General features: G+C 39.4%; 1 protein-coding gene across 3 annotated transcripts in view; it reads right to left on the minus strand.

Moving 5' to 3' along the window:
* The window catches only part of Pitpnb (phosphatidylinositol transfer protein, beta), a 65,188-nt gene that overhangs the window by 42,485 nt on the left and 6,108 nt on the right, over positions 1-16,595 (minus strand). For all 3 annotated transcript variants that reach the window (XM_013520442.1, XM_005396160.2, XM_005396161.2), the window contains exons 3-6: positions 13,886-14,031; positions 2,888-2,979; positions 2,116-2,123; positions 1,558-1,632 (exon numbers count right to left, since the gene is read on the minus strand). In XM_013520442.1, coding sequence (XP_013375896.1) covers positions 1,558-1,632; positions 2,116-2,123; positions 2,888-2,979; positions 13,886-14,031 — 321 coding nt within the window. The remainder of the gene's footprint in view (positions 1-1,557; positions 1,633-2,115; positions 2,124-2,887; positions 2,980-13,885; positions 14,032-16,595) is intronic.

Genomic DNA, 16,595 nt, shown 5'->3' on the forward strand with positions numbered 1-16,595 from the left:
ATAGCCAAATAAATGTACCTGTCCTGTGCAGATGCTGCACTAACATAAGGTATCATTTAGACTTCAAGAAGTTGTGCTATATGCAGCTGAATTAATACTTTTCTGAAAAAAAAAAAAAATTTTCTGAATTTGAGCCAGGCATAGTGGCACATGCTTATAATCCCAGCACTTAGAAGGCTGAGCCAAGTTGATCCCTGCAAGCTCGAGGCCAGGCTGAGCTACAATGTAAGTTCAAGGTCAGCCTGAACTACATGGCAAGACCCTGTCTCAAAAAAAAATTTGATTACCCTAAAGCTATTCATTCTCAGCATGAAGTCAACTCTATACTTCATGTTGGTCAATCATTTATTTCTGAAACTGTGAACCAATTAAGAGTTGTTTTAAAAAACTGCCAACAGATATGCCTACTTGAAGGAGGAAATGGCAGATTAACGCAAACACAGATTAAAACATACCTAATCATCTCTTTAGACTCTAAATCTTACAGAATTACTAAAAAACATAAAATATCCAATGATCACTTGAAAGAGAAGAGAAAGAAAACTCAAGTACTGCAAATTAAAAATTTGAAAGTTCTGCCACCTGGCATCAAGAACAAAACAACATAATACATTTGCCCCTTGTTCACTCTTCCATGGTGGCCCACCCTCAGGCAGTAGGGTGAACTTCTTTTCTTTTTACTTGGCCCAAACTTGCTTTGCAAAAGCCTGTTTCTTTTCCTACCATTAATAAAATTTTGCTACCATTAAAAAAAAAAAAAAAAAAAAAAAAAAAAAAAAAAAAAAAAAAAAAAAAAAAAAAAAAAAAAAAAAAAAAAAAAAAAAGAAAGAACAGAATTTACCACAATCAATAACTTACACTCCTGTGACACTCCTCTTCCTAATTTTGGAATAGTGGATCTCAAAGTGGGACTTGCACCAGGAAAAGGACTGCTGAGCCCCATGCCCAGAAATTCTGATTCAGTAGTTCTTGGGTGAAGCCTAAGTGCTGCATTTCTAACAAGTACTCACACATGCTGCTGTCCCTCCAGGGATAGTTTCAAGCACCACCAAAGGCAAGGGCTTAAAGTGAGCCAGACACCCTCCCACGCTCCCCAACAATCTTTAATGATTACATTTCTTTGAGTCTAGATGACATACATCCTTTCTCTGACTTCAACTCCTATCCCAGCAAACTGGAATAGAGGTGAAAATTAAAGCAATCACTCCTGCTATGGCATGGTAAGAGCTCCGGCAAATACAGAGATGAAAACAATCTAGAAGTAATGGCTAAAATTGGGTTGGAAATTATCTGCGTTCCATACTCTCCCTGTTCCAGAAAGAACTGCTGATTAAAACAGCCATCTCACCAAAGCACACTCAAGTGCCAATGCAAGGGAACAGAGAAAGCACATTTGTACCCAGCTGCCTTGCGGGCCTCACCTCCATCTGACATGGCCTGATGTGGCCAGGTACTAATCTAATTAACATTACATCACTTTGTTGTGTGGTATATGCCATGTTTGCTACACATAGCAATTTCTGTTCACAGGAGATTCCTGACTGAATTCAAACTTACATTTTCTAACGTTCCCAAGTCTGGTTTGTGCCATGTTTCAATTTTAATGAAGAAGTCGTCTTTCATATATTCATTCTGCAGAAGACACAACAGGAAAAGGAAAGTGATCTTCCCTGGTTCTGTGGTACCCGTGTCTCCAGGAGCATTCTCAGCACAAGCACGCAGGCCTTGACTTTACGAACAGGCCTCTCTTTAAGTGACACAGTCAGGAGCTATAGTTTTTACAGACTTGTCAAGAAAACTAAATGCTGCATGCTTTTAAACAATTTAAACCATCCTGCTCATCATGCAGCTTACAGGACTAATAAACAAGCTGCGAGGTTTGGTCAGCAAATCCGGCATATAAAGTAGCAAAAGCAAAATAAAACAGGGAGATTCTGAGACAAGGCGGACAGAGCCCAAGCACCCGAGAACGTGTGAGTGTGGGCAGAAGAGGGAGCACGGGAGGCATGCAGCAATGGGTAGTTTTAATAAAAAAGCCAACAGTAGGTGACAATAATTACTACGCAGAGCAAAGTTTAAAGATGAAGATTATGTGACAAAAACAGTCTTACTCACCGTTACAACTGAGGCATAATGGAGAGGCAGGCAATAAAACAGGAAAATTTTCAGATTAATTGGAGTTAAAACAATCTGTCCCAATATTTTATGTCACAAAGACTAAACTACCTGAAAACACAGAACATTTAGTAGCTTATGCCTTCAAAACAGTTTCTACACAAATAACACCAGAGGATACTTTAGATCACACAGTCCAAATAAAATACGGAGAATACTCTAACTTTTAGTAATGCTAAAGAGCATAGTACCATGAATACTACCAGAAAACAGTATTTATAAAGTTAAGTGAGCAAATAACAGGAAACTGTTTAGAAATAGGTTACATTACTTCCCTATAATGTGGCAAAATAAGTAAAACACTGGATTTTTTGGGTACCAGGAATCAAACTCAGGACCTTGCACCTGCCAGGCAGGCGCTGTACCACTGAGCTATATCCCCAGCAAACACTGTGAAAAGTACACCAGAAGACACTTTGAGTGCAGATGACCTTTACTTGTCACTTCTGTATTCATGGGCTCACCCCTGAGCCAGCAGAGTCAGTGGGGACCCAAATGTGGTTGTCACCCAAGAATGAACTCACTCCCTTCATACAAGCCTCAGGGAGAAGCCCAATGCAGCCACTTCTCTGCCATCACTCAAGCAGTGACCACCCAAGAACCACAGAAGGCCGTGGTTGGTGTACCCCTTAAGCTTCAAGGCCTCAGCGCCGAAGCCGCTCTCCTTATCCTGGGGCACAAAGGTAAAATGGCTGCTGGGAACCACGCTTACTTGTTCTACAGTAGGGATATGAATTCCAGGCTTTCTCATGAAACACCAAGGAGCCTTCGGGAGCAATCATCCTCACGAATGTAGGAACTTTGCTGCGAAGAGAGGTTGGACATATTTTCAACTATATTATCAATCTTTTTGTTGAAATGAGTAAACAATACTATTATCAAATGTGATCATGTTCTAAGTTTGATACAGTACTCAAGACTGTTTTTTTTTCTTTTCTTTTTTTGAGACAAGGTCTCACTTTGTAATTCAGGTGGGCCTTGAACTCAGTATGTAGCCCGGGCTGGCTCTGAACTCAAAGTGATCCTCCTACCTCAGCCTCAAGTGTGCTGGGATTACTGGTGTGTGTGTGCCACCACACCCAACTTCAAGACTATCATCACGTTTTATTTCAATCCCAAAGTACCAAGGGGAAAAGTAATGTTAAAAAATGTAATTAAGAAAGTTTAATTACATAGGTGGTTTTTTAAATAGAAACAATTCCTTCGTAGAAGCTTTTGATCTTCTCCCCTGAAGTGAAAACTAAGAGTTGACTAAGCTACCCTGCTTTCACATTAATACAACATACTAGTTTTCCTGGGGAGGTAAGACTATATTATGTGGTTTCATAATACAAAGTAAGCTTGAGAAGAGAGTATCTCTTCTGACGTGCTCTTTCAATATAGCTGACAGAACAGATCAAAAGAAGTGACAATGTGACAGTGTAGGAAATATTTCCTATGCTGGAGAAGGTCTAGAAAGTTATCTGGCAGACAAAGAATTCCATGCACCTTTCATCATGGATGAGAATGGAGTCCAGGAGCTGGTGAAAAATTGCAAATGAGTCACTGACCAAGTTCCGCCACAGCAGGGAAGGGCTCTTTGTTTTTAACAGACCTACTGCGAACCACAGGACCTGTCCTGGAGACTGAGGCTGGAACATCCACAAGGCTTCACTGTGCTTGCTGAGCTCCTACAACTACTACAAACTTCCCAAGATCCGGATGACTGCACTTCAGATAGCACTTTTATGATTCTCAATTCACTGAAGGTCTTATTTGTATTTTGAACTGTCTGATTTATTTCCAAGTCAAGGAAAACACTGGCCATCTAGGAAATTTCTTATTAACTTAAGTTCAGTTAGGATGGTCAACATCACTTTACTTGGAGCTGGAAGCTTTTGTTTTTGAAATCATACATAGTAGTAACATATCACTGTACATGTCAGAAGGTGTCTATGGTACTAAAAGTTTGTTTTATTTTATCAAGCATTAAACATTTTAAAGGAAAAAATAAAAGGGGAATCAAAGCATATCCCAAGTATAAACCTCTGCAGGTAGTATGAGCAATGACTGTCATCACTGCCTAAAGTATGACCAAAGGAAGGGTTAAACACATGATTAATATCTACATCCAGGAAGCATGTGCAAATTCCTAACAGGAGCAACTCCGACAAAAAAAAAAAAAAAAATCTACCAATACATCATGAAAACAGTACTCATTAACAAATACGTGGAAAAATCCGTCTTGCTAGTCTTCAAAATCACTGCTTTTACTAAATGGAGCCTCCTGTCCACACAGCAGCTTCACAGAAACTGGGCTCAAATCCCAACATCGTCACTCAGAAGCTATGTGACCTTGGGCCTATTACTTGACTCCCCTGAACCTCCTCTCGTGCTGAGTAGAGTTCATATTACCTATCCCAGTTACTACAAATTGGATCAGGTAAAAATCCATAATGTATTTAGCACATCATGCAATACAATAAGAGCTCAAAACACAGCGGTTACTCATTTTAAATTATGACATGAAGTTAGGTACATTCACGTGTTTTCTTTAAATATTCCAGTAATACTATGAAGTATTATTTCATCATTTCAGATAACCAGCATTTAAGTGGCTTTTTAACTGTCCAAACTACAGTTATGCGCTCCAGCTTCAAGTATTATCTAGTCTTTCCACATCACAGCTGCTTTTCTGAGAACTTTTTGGGTTTTTTGCTGTTTTGAGACAGGGTCTTGCTATGTAGTTTAGCCTGGCCTTAAACTCCCTTATGTAGCCCAGACTGCGCTGGAACTCAACAGTGATCCTCCTGCCTCAGCCTCCTAAGAACTTTCAAATAACTACTGCTTCAACTGAGAGAAAGAACTAAGAAAATATGGAGCACAGAAAGGACTTCTGGCCCTGAACTAAGATTACCTAGTTAGTTGGCCAGAACCACTCCTATGCTGAAGTCTGGAGACTAAGCAAGGCACATGGGCGCAACCACACTCAGCCAGACAGCTGTGCAGCAACAGACTGTCCACAGTGGTGTGGACAATCCTTTCCTTCCAGCTCGCAGACATCAGGCCCACGGTACATAAGAATAGATGTACAGCTAGCAGATTTCAATATTCTGACAAGTTATATCACATAAAAGAAAAGTTAATGTACTATTACATATGGCAGTGCAAGTGAGATTCCAGGGCATAAGGAGGTTTGTTTATGTGTGCCTTCATATCCTTCAAAGACAGTAATGAAGAGGGCTAATTCTTTGACAGTTTCTTCTTTTCAACTCATGGGATGATTCAAACTTCAGATATATGAACCCAAGATAAATGAAAACAGTATTACCTTAAAAGCCAAAGATTATCCACCACCAAAGCCTTCTCACATTGCTAAAGAATGAGAACCTGCATCTTTTAGTGTGAGTGAGGTCTAATTAAGGCACAACGTAATACACACCGGCAACTGAAGACAAGCTGCGAGATTACTGACTCATCTGAGAGAATGACAAACATCTATCAGTAGTTCAGCTGATTAACTCAGAAAAGGCAGACCAGAAATAGCTATGCAGCTATGTATGTTAGCTCAGAAGTATATTTTCACTGCCTTATGATGAAAGACTTCAATATCTAAAACTGTTCTAAAGTGATAATGTCCTAAACTTCGCTTAGTTAAAAAAAAAAAAAAAAAGGCAGTTATTAATGGCCAACAACAGGAAGCAAATCTACAGGAAAGTTTCAGTATTTCTTCAACTCAGTCCCACTGCTACTATCTTTTTTATCAGGGTATTTATCCTACCCTGTGAATTCCAACATTTCATCTTTGTTTTGATTTAGAGAATTAAAGTACAACTCTTTGGGCTTGTTTTGTTTCAAACTTACTTCTTTTTAGATTTAACATTAGAACATAAATACATCTCTCCTCAATGAATCTAAGTAAATTAATAACTTAGCAAAACTACATAAATGAAGTAAAACTTAATTTCAAACCTACCATAAAGGAGAGGAATTTTCATTAATATATTCCTAATCTTAGTAAACTCCTACCAAGGCGGTCCAGCTGATATACACAGCATTTTTACATCTCAGTATCACTCAGAAGGCCACTTTAATAAAATGCAGGAAATGCTGCTTTAGTAAAATGAATTTACAAAATGGAGCTTGGCTTTCAAAAACTAACACTGGTAAAGGATATTCTCTCCTCCCACAAGCTATTCATAACATGGTGCTCTCTTGTGATAAACCAACATTTACAACAGCATTTCCTTCAAGACGGTGAGGTGCTGGAGAGTGAACCCTATACACACCACAACGCCTAAAGGTGTGAAGGCGCTTGACTCGGACTGCACTCTAAGAATATTTAACACTGTACAATTCTACCAGTGTTTAATTCAATTGTGCTGAGAGGAGACAGTATCAAAATCTCACTTCAATGGAACAATGGTTGTGAACCTATTTGTTTGGTGCCAAGGCAACTTTGTCACAGCAGTACAAGAAAAACAAGGGCCTAGCCAGCTTTTAAAAATAAGTAACAAATGAATACTAAACTTTTGACCTAGGAACATTCCTTTGTAAAAATTCTACTCCTGAGATACATAATATGTTGGCAAATCATCCCAAGCTTCATTTTGCCCTTGAAATTTCTGCATCTACCTATGAACAATGAGCAAAAGTGTTTAAAAACAAGTTCCATTTTTCTACCCTTCTCCATCCTATACAGATATCGAAATATCACAATGTAGAAAAATATAGGGAAAACTCTGAAGACAAAATTCCACTTTTTTTTTGGTACCAAGAATTGAACTCAGGACCTCGTGCTTGCCAGACAGGCACTTATGCCACTGAGCTACATCCCCGGCCCTCTGAAGACAAAATTAACCTGCCAAAAATGAAGCAATGAATTTTTCACTTTGCAATCAAATGAAATATATCTTAAATATATTTGGCACTGTGACAGAGGATGTGGAAATCACAGCGAACAAGTAGGGATGATCCCTACCCAGTGCTCACCTTGCAGGACAGGAAGCAGAACGTAAACAAGAAAAGGCAAGAATTTTTACCTCACTTACAGTGCAATGAAATAAGGATCAGACTACTAAGCAAGCAAATGGAGCAAGGCTGGTGAGCAACGGCTGAGGAAATAACATTCCAGTGGCCCTCAAACCGAGTGGAGGCAGTGACCATCCCAGCAAGCAGGCAGAGGGAACGGTGCGGCCAGAGGTCCCGAGACAGCAAGAGGCCTGGCCAACAGGACAAGACTGCAGTGCTAAAGGAACAGGCTGGCTGGTTAGGGATGGAGCGAAGACAGATGACAAGGGCCAGGCCCGCCTTCCAGCCCAGAGTTTGCATTTATTTTTTGTATGATGAGAAACCACTGAAGATTTTATGAAAGGAATGATACAACTTGATGTAGGTTTTAAAAGCATCCCGAGGGTATGTGGAAAATTACAGTGACCAAGAATGAGTGGTGGGAAAAATTAATTCAAAGTGGATAAAGACTTAAATACGAGATATTATAAAATTCCTAGAAGAAAACAGATATAAATCTTTGACCCTGGAATAGGTATCGGTTTCTTAAATGTCACTGGTTAGATCAAGAATCCCCCTAAAGCCTCACGTGGAGAAGTGGGGCTTTAGGAAGGTGGAAGGTGGCCGGGTCACGGGGCGCCATCATGGGTGGATAAATCCACTGTGAGTGCTCTGCTGGGAGGTGGGGCCTGGCCAGGCGGGGAAGGTCACTGCAGATGTGCCCTGCTTCCTCCTCCCTCCCTGCTTCCCAACAGTCATGACGTGAGCAGCCTGCCTCCCTCAGACCTCTGTGCCGTGCTGTTTCTGCCTGGAGCCAGCCAACTATGAGCTGAAACTTCTAAACACCGTGAGCCCAAATACACCTTAAGTACTGGGTGTCAGGTATTATGTCCCAGAGATGACAGAGTGACTAGGACATTAGACAGGACACCAAAAGCATAAAAAACAAGGACCAAGGACATAGCTCAATGACACAGCCCTTGCCTGGCAGGCACGAGGTCCTGAGTTCGATTCCCAGTACCATTAAAAAAAAGAAAAACTGGCAAGCTGGACTTTATCAAAACTAATTTTAACTTTATTTTAAAAGACAATGTCAATAAATTGAAAAGATAACAGAATGTGTAAAAAATGTGCAAATCACGTATCTGGTAAGGGACAAATATCCAGAGTATATAAAGAACTCTTACAGTTCAATAATAAAGGAAACACAAAAGATTTAGCTGGACATAGTTGTGCACACTTGTAATCCCAACGCTTAGGAGGCTGAGGTAGGAGGATGGCCAGAGTTTGAGGCCAGCCTGAACTACATAGCAAGATCCTGTCTCAAAAAATATATATATATTTAAATATTCTCCAAATATACACAAATACCATTAACCAAAAATATGTGCCATATCAGCAGTCAGCAAGAAAACTGAACTGAAAACCAGAATGATTCCATTTTAGACTCAAAAGGATACATAACACACTCAGAAGGATAGATAACAAGTGTTGGTGAGGATATGGAGAAACTGGAACCCTTACACACTGCTGATGAGAATGCAAACTGATGCAGGCACTTTGAAAAATAGGGAGCCCCTGAAAAAGCTAAACACAGAGCTATCATATGACCCAGCAATTTCATCTGCTGACTGATTTCTCCCCCTGCCTCTATACACCTGTATCTAGATACTGACGTATCTTCAAGAAAAATGAAGTCTCATGTTCACACAAAAACTTACACACAAACGTTCACAGCAGCATTATTAAGAATAACTGAACAGCCACATGTAGTGGCACACGCCTGTAATCCCAGCACTTGGGAGGCTGAGGCAGGAGGATTGTTGTGAGTTCAAGACCAGCCTGGGCTACAAAGTGAGCTCAAGGCCAGCCTGAACTGCATAGCGAGACCCTGTCTCTTTTTTTTTTTTTCTTTTTTGAGACAGGGTCTCGCTATGCAGTTCAGGCTGGCCTTGAGCTCACTTTGTAATCCAGGCGTAGCTCCAACTCATGGCAATCAACCTCCCTCAGCCCCCTGAGTGCTGGAATTATAGGCATGCACCACTACGACAGGCCTGAACTATGTAAAATTTAAGAATGAACTACCTACAAAGAAAAAAAGATGTGTGTGTCTGTGATGGCCAATTTTCAACTCAAGAATGGATTAGGGTATTTAGCTTAATACTTATTAATTTCTTACTTGTACAAGATGCTCACTGAATGTGAAACATCATATACGCCCCAACTTTGAATTTTTAGGTGACCTGAACTTACCATTTTAAAACATAGTTTAAATTTCTGGCAAATGAATCTTTTTTGCTTACAAAAATGAAATCTTACCTTGAGCCACATGAAATTTTAAAATGATTTTTCAGTAAAACATGTGTTTCAATCTTTGGAAAACAGGGCCATTCTGGCACTGACAAAGCATCACAAACTCCAGCATCCAGGTCTGACTAAATGGTGGTGAAGGTATAATGCTCACAGACTGAAAAAAGAATAAAGCTGACTTCCTACAAGAAAAGAGAACACAAAAATCTAACAAAAAGGACTGGTCAGTGGGCTCATACAGGGAGGTTTCAGGAGAGCTAAAAGCTTTTCTCTGAAATAACTATCTCAAAAATTGCAACACATTTCCTTGTCTTGCTTCTAAATTCTCTGCCTAGTAGCGGGGCATGGTGGTGTGCACCTGTAATCTCAGCACTTGGGAGGCTGAAGCTACAGGATCGCTGTGAATTCAAGACCAGCCTGTTCTACATAGTGAGACCCTGTCTCAAAAAGAAATTCTCTACCTGGAAAATTCTCTTCTCTCTCATCAGCATTCAATAAGTGTATATTAAAGAATTTCTGTGGAAGGCAGGGTATAAGATGGCAAACATGTACACATATAGATATTTGACCCAATGTTAAAATGAGTAGAAGGGACAAATAATGAGTCCAGTAAGAAAGGTCCATATGCATGTAAGTAGCCAAAGAATGTCTGCACAGCTCAGAACACCAAGCAGGTTAGAAAAGGTCTGGACATCTCGAAGAAAAGTGTTCAGAGGGGTGGACAAAAGCTGGGGCAGGTTATCTGTGGAGAACAGAGAAAAGAGAATGGCTTCTTAGAGCCACGGATTTTTATTCTGGCAGGAGCTAGTGCAGTTGGGGGAATGTGGATAATCTTGAGTACCTTCAGTTTAACTTTACTTTGGGATACGTAAGTCTTTAAAGACATGAAAAGTTACGGTACGGTGCCATTTGCGGTTGTGGGGAATTTTGAAGAAGCGCACTTCAGGAAGGGGAAAATATTCCAGCTCTCCACAGGAGATAGGACTGTACCAGTGCTTGAGAGGGCAGGTTCTGCCTCCCCACAGTGCCTGCCGGGTTCATGCCCTACCTCTGCTACCACAGAACAAGATTCAGAGGCCAGCGACTGAAGATGAGAGGAAAACAGACACTTGAAATGTTCCCTGCAAACGATCACTAATTTGGGGGCTTTGCTAATACCTTCTCAGGACTGCTTCTCAGCCTTCTGGCTCAAATTAACTGTATCAATCTTACCAAGAAGGATTTTGCAGAAAGGGGGAAGTACACACTGGCCAGGCTCCAGAGACTAGTTACCACCGGATAAAGTGACTCTGAGTTTCAAACATCTCAAATGTAAAACAAGGTCTTGGCTGCCTGAGCCAAGTGTGCAACTCTATTGACATACTCAAGAGCAGTGCACACCACTTGGATTAACTCACTTAGAATGCTAGAAAAGAGAAGATACGCTAAGGTCACAAATTTAAGTTTCTCAGAGACAGCACAATGAACTCCCTAAGGACAGTGGGCACATTGTCAGCGAGCTAACCTGAAAGCTAGCTCTGAGGAGCCTGACGTCTGAAAAGGGCTGTACGGCCAGGCCTGCCCCAGGACCAAGGTCTTTCTTACAGCCTAACAAGGCCTTAGGCCTTACCGCTAACGTTTTTTGCCGTCAACCATACGTTTACACCGTGGCTGATGTGCTTTCCACTTAACGCTGATGAGTCTGAGTGTACACACCTGCTCGCCCTTGCGCCAACGGCCACTCACACTCCCAGACTCGACCAACAACTGGGCTGTGTATTGCTGTAATCACTGGACGGGTTTTTAGCTGTTTCTCGTTACTGCCTGAGTGGTGAGCCCTTGTCACACTACCTGAGACCCATGACTGCCACACTCTTTACTTTCTCGCTCTCCTGTCGCATGATTCTGTCCACTGTGCCACCTTTTCTTTTTATGGGGGCAGGGGATCACACACCCACTTCCATCCCGTCAGTCCCCCTCTGCACCTTCCTGTGGGAGACGTGCTCGCTGGGCTCTAAGTGCTGCAGCTGCCCATTATGACCAAAAGAGAAGTAGGAATCAGAGTAACTATCCCCGTCACCATCCACAACATTAGCTGTGTGACCCTGAGTAAGTCCGGACCTTAGTATATTCTCATGTACACTGCGCACACTGCCTATCTCATAGAAGAGGTAAAACCAAAGGCTCCTATGGGATGATTTCAGCTCTATCTAGGAATAAAGAAGCTACTCCTGAAGCCCAAGTGTGCAGGAAGGCTAACCTCCAGAAAAGCAAGGTTTTCCTTTATTTAATCCACTGAAAGACTAAGAGCAGCATGCAGAACCTCTAGCCAAAATAAGCTCTGGAGTAAGACTATCACCTGGACTAGCCACATTCAGTCTTCAACTTCATCTCATTACTTATGGCTGCAGTGCTGCCTAAATCTGACATTTCAAACCTGATAATGAACAGTCTTTTTCTCATAAAAATGAAATACAACCAGGCGTGGTGATGCATACTTGTAATCCCAGCACACAGGAGGCCGAGGCAGGAGGACTGCTATGAGTTTGAGATTTGCTTATGTAGCCTGGGCAACCTAAGCAAGTTCAAGACCAGCCTGAACTACATAGCGAGACCCTGTCTTAAAAGTAAAACAAATAAAGAAGGACAATTTTTACTCTTAATTTTAGAGAAAAAGTTTAAAACTCATCCTTTTCTCACCACCAAGTGATCAACATTCTTAACATTTTAGCAGTCCCTTGCCTGAACCACTCAGCCACTGCGTCAAGCCATTCATAACATTTTATTGAATCCCTTTCTAGGATTCTTTTAGTCTGTGATTCTCCTGCCTCAGCCTCCTTAGTATCTGAGATTACAGGTGTGCACCACTGTACCCAGCCTTAATAGGATTATGTACATATGTATTACTTGTAATCCATTCATGTAATAATATTATCAAACATTTCCCTAATATTCCAACTTGTAGCTGTCAACTAGGGAATATTATGAATGTATTTGAAGTTTATTTGCATATGGAATAGTATCTAAAAAGGATATCATGGCCATTAAAAATTTTACATATCGAACTAACTCCCAGAAAGAGTTCAATGTTTAAATAAGAAAAACTTTTGTGTCAGCAAAATTCAATTAATGGGTAAATAAACTTTAGAAAAAGAAAGCTGAGTATACAAAATTAAAGTCAGTACTGTCACTATTATACAGACTACACCATTTAAAAGGTCAAAATTTTATCTCAATTGACATTTGTATTTCTCAAGTGAACTGTACAACAGAAACAAGGAAATGCAGACCACAAGAATAAAACTGTAAGTAGCGTTTAACCAAGAAAATATGAAAAATACTGATCGCAACTGACCTACAACTTTAAGATGCTCTATTAACACAAGTATGAAAAAAAAAAAAAAAAAACACAAGTATGATTTACTTTAATGAGAAGAGCAGAATCCCTCCAAACCTTAATAATCTGGGGACTAACAATGACAAAAAAATCCATTACTGATCATGGGCCCTTATGGATATACTGGTGTGCATTTTCTATTTTAATGTTTATTACAAAGAACTTTGAGGATTATGCACAGGAACTCCAAAAAAAAGGCTACGCACTTGAATCGTAAAGTCATAGAGAAAGTCAAATAGTCAATTAGCACTAAAAGACATGCAACCTAACAAAAAAAAATACAAATTTAATTAAGACGGTATTTTCTGCCTATGAAATTAAATAAAAGTTCAAAAGAAAAATATGAAAAAAATGGAGGGTAATTTGCCAATAATATCAAAATTTTAAACTAACATGTCCTCCTACCAATCCTTTTATCAACTTCTAGAAAAATAGTCATCTAAGGCAGACAGACATATGTGCAACCAGGTTCAGAGAAACAGTATCTATAAAAAATACTTAAAATCCCTTTTAGGGAATAGGTAAACTAAAACTTTTACTCAGCTTTAAAAAGTCATACAGATATTCAATAAAAACATAGAGGACATTGACAATATATTCTTGCATAAAAAATAAAGCAAACTGTACAGGATGAGTCCTTTGTAGAACATTAAAAACGACACCAGTGATATATCTCCCAGCATGCTTATTTCTTTTAATCTTTGCACATGTGAAGAGCATGACCCAGGAGAACAATCCCGAGCCTATTTCTAGTGTTTCTTTGGTTATGGATGTTTGACAGCAAGTGTGAAAATCAAGTTTTTATTTTATAGACTTCTCTGTTGCTTGAATTTTTGTTATGTGGAGATACATTACTTTTATAACTTAAAAATAACGGGGGAGAGGTGTCCTCTTGACAAATGAATACACAATATACCACAATGAAATGTGGACAGCACCTCAGCTCGTCTACTAGAAAGACAGGCATTACATGCTATTAGTCACGGCATAATTATTCAACATATGACCGTGCATCAAACACGAACACTCCATTACCTCTTTAGGTGATAAATTTTGTGTGTAAACTGTCCCTTTTCTCCGTCCTTCTCGTAAGGCTCATTCTTTAAGACTTCGATTCCTTCTCCACCACCAGTCTCGTTCTTGCTGGCCTCTGCGACAGAGTAAAGCTGTCCAACCTGATACTGAAATTTCGAAGAGCACAGAACTTTAACAAGTGAGCCATACCTGCAGAAATTTCCTGTGCTAAAATCTTACTATAGAAGATATAGAAAAGTACCTAACTATTCAGCACCTATGTTGTACATGAAAACATGACTCAAGTTAGAAATTAATGTTTGAAAAGACAAACACCAGCTAATACAGCTTTAATTAACTAAGTATTTTATAGGATTTCCATTATTCGGAAAGATTGCCAGTTAAAAATATTCTGTTGCTTTAATATATACTATCCATTCATGAAGAAAACTCCCTGACATTTGATTCAATTTCTGTTTTTGTTTTTGTTGTTGTTTTTTTTCTTAGACAGAGTCTCGCTATGCAGTTCAGGCTGGCTTTGAGCTCAGTTTGTAGCCCAGGCTGGTCTCGAACTCACAATGATCCTCCTGCCTCAGCCTCCCAAGTGCCAGGATTACAGGTGTGCACCACCACGCCCAACTCCTGATGCAATTTCTGAACACGGCATACCTGCACTTCCCAAGTCATTTTCACTTCTATTATATCTCAATTTTACAACTTCTCAGGAAGGTACAGCAAGAATGCAATTGTCACTTTGTCAATTAAAGCTGAGCAACCCGAATTTTGACCTTATTAACAAATAGAAAGGAAATAAAATATAATAAAACCCTGGAAATCCGAAGAACTATAACAGTCCAAATTTTAGTAAACTTGTGACTTATATATGACATGCCCAGTTTGGTCCTTGCTCAGTTTAACAGAAACTGAGTACCCAGGATCAGAACTTTTAAACAAAGTTCTTTAGTCAACGAAGTTTTTAAGGTATTATAAATATACAAATATTACCATAAAAGGCAGGAAATTGCTGACAGCAGTTATCTGTTTCATTTAAAATGAATCGAATTTTTTTTTTTTTGTCTTTTTGAGTCAGAGTTTCACTATGCAGTTCCTGTTGACTCAATTCAAATTCAATTTTCAGCTGTATTAGCTGGTGTTTGAGCCTCAAACTCACAGTGATACTCCTGCCTCAGCCTCCTGAGGGCTGGGATTACAGGCATGCGGCGCCACACCCAGTCAAACCAAATTCTTCATGACAAGTACCAATACTCAGTATTGTTCTACGCCACTAGCAGTTTCCAATAGGTAAAGCAAAGTTCTCAAGGTCTAATATGTTTCATGATCAACCCTGGCAATACCTCCAACCTCTTCAAATTTGACTAAGCTTCTTTCTTCTGATGAAGACAGCCTAAAAAGTATCTTTCTTCTTTATAAGTATATACACAAATAAAAAGCACAAAAACCTGTATCTGAGAATTTGTAATTCAAAACTATCCCTTTTTTTTTTTTTTTTTTTGGTACTAGGGATTAAACCCAGGGCCTTCACACTGTGCTACATCCCAGCCCTTTTTATTTTGAAACAGATCCTTACTAGGTTGCCAAGTTGTCCTAGCTGGGCTTGAACCTGTGATCCTACTGTTTTTGTATCCAAGAGTACTATGATTACAGGTATAGTACATCATGACTGGCTTAAAATTATTTTTAATCTTTCAGTTCGTGCACTTTTTTTTTTATCTTGAAGAGAAGAAAAATAAACAAAAAACGGTACAAAATTTCAAAACAAGATTGCAGGAGAGTAACAATGTTCAGTACATTGTGCATTATCTTCAAAGCAGTTGCTCGTAATACAAGACACAGGCATGAAAAACCAATCAAGTCATACAGGCATATACCTATCCTTTCAGTGAACTAATAGCAATTGGAGAAAAAAACGAAGGTTACCATAAGCTCAGGCAATATTCCATATGTAAAAAGCTCACGGGCATATGCCATCTTGCAGGATAATTTAACTTTAAAAAACACATACAACCATACTCCATTTGGAAGGATCTGGAGCTGGGGCGAAACAAATATCTTAAATGCTCCCAAAATATATCTGTTGGGATTTTAGACTTCAGAAGACTGTTTCCTCTTTTAGAGGTTTTCCATGACCCAGCACCAGAGTAAGTCTAGTAATGCCACGCTTAAGTCCTGCAAAATATACTTTTTAATACTGCTACATTTTAAACAAGATTAAAATGTCTGTAAAGTTAATTTGGTCTTAATCAGGAACACAGTAACAAAAATGTACACAGAAACATCTTAACAATTGTATTCAAAAAAAGTTGCTAGTGAACTGACAATTTGTAGTATGCTACTAGGCTTTTCTAAGAATAATTTAGAGACAAGAGCCGTGTTTATTAACTCTTAATATAACAAAAAGCTGAGAAGATTATTTGGGTAATATTACCAAGACCCAAAGACTTCAACAATTTCATTCAACCAGCTAAAACCAAAAGGAAAAAAGCTAACAATGTTAAGTTCCATATGTGAGTTTAAACAATCAATTACGCAAACACAGAAAAAGAACAGGGGTGCCTGGTTTGTGTCTAGTGTATTATAATACAGTAAAACCTCAGGCATTCTTGAGACACATACAGCTGTGTCCAAGTTTGCACTGAACAGTGTCAGGCAGCTAAATTTTTAAGTTCCTGCATTTTCCCTTGTCTTCTGTCAGCTATCGCTGAAGTTATCA

The sequence above is a fragment of the Chinchilla lanigera genome, unplaced genomic scaffold (genome assembly GCF_000276665.1).
Source record: "Chinchilla lanigera isolate Chin_1 unplaced genomic scaffold, ChiLan1.0 scaffold00054, whole genome shotgun sequence".
Taxonomy (NCBI): Eukaryota; Metazoa; Chordata; class Mammalia; order Rodentia; family Chinchillidae; genus Chinchilla; species Chinchilla lanigera.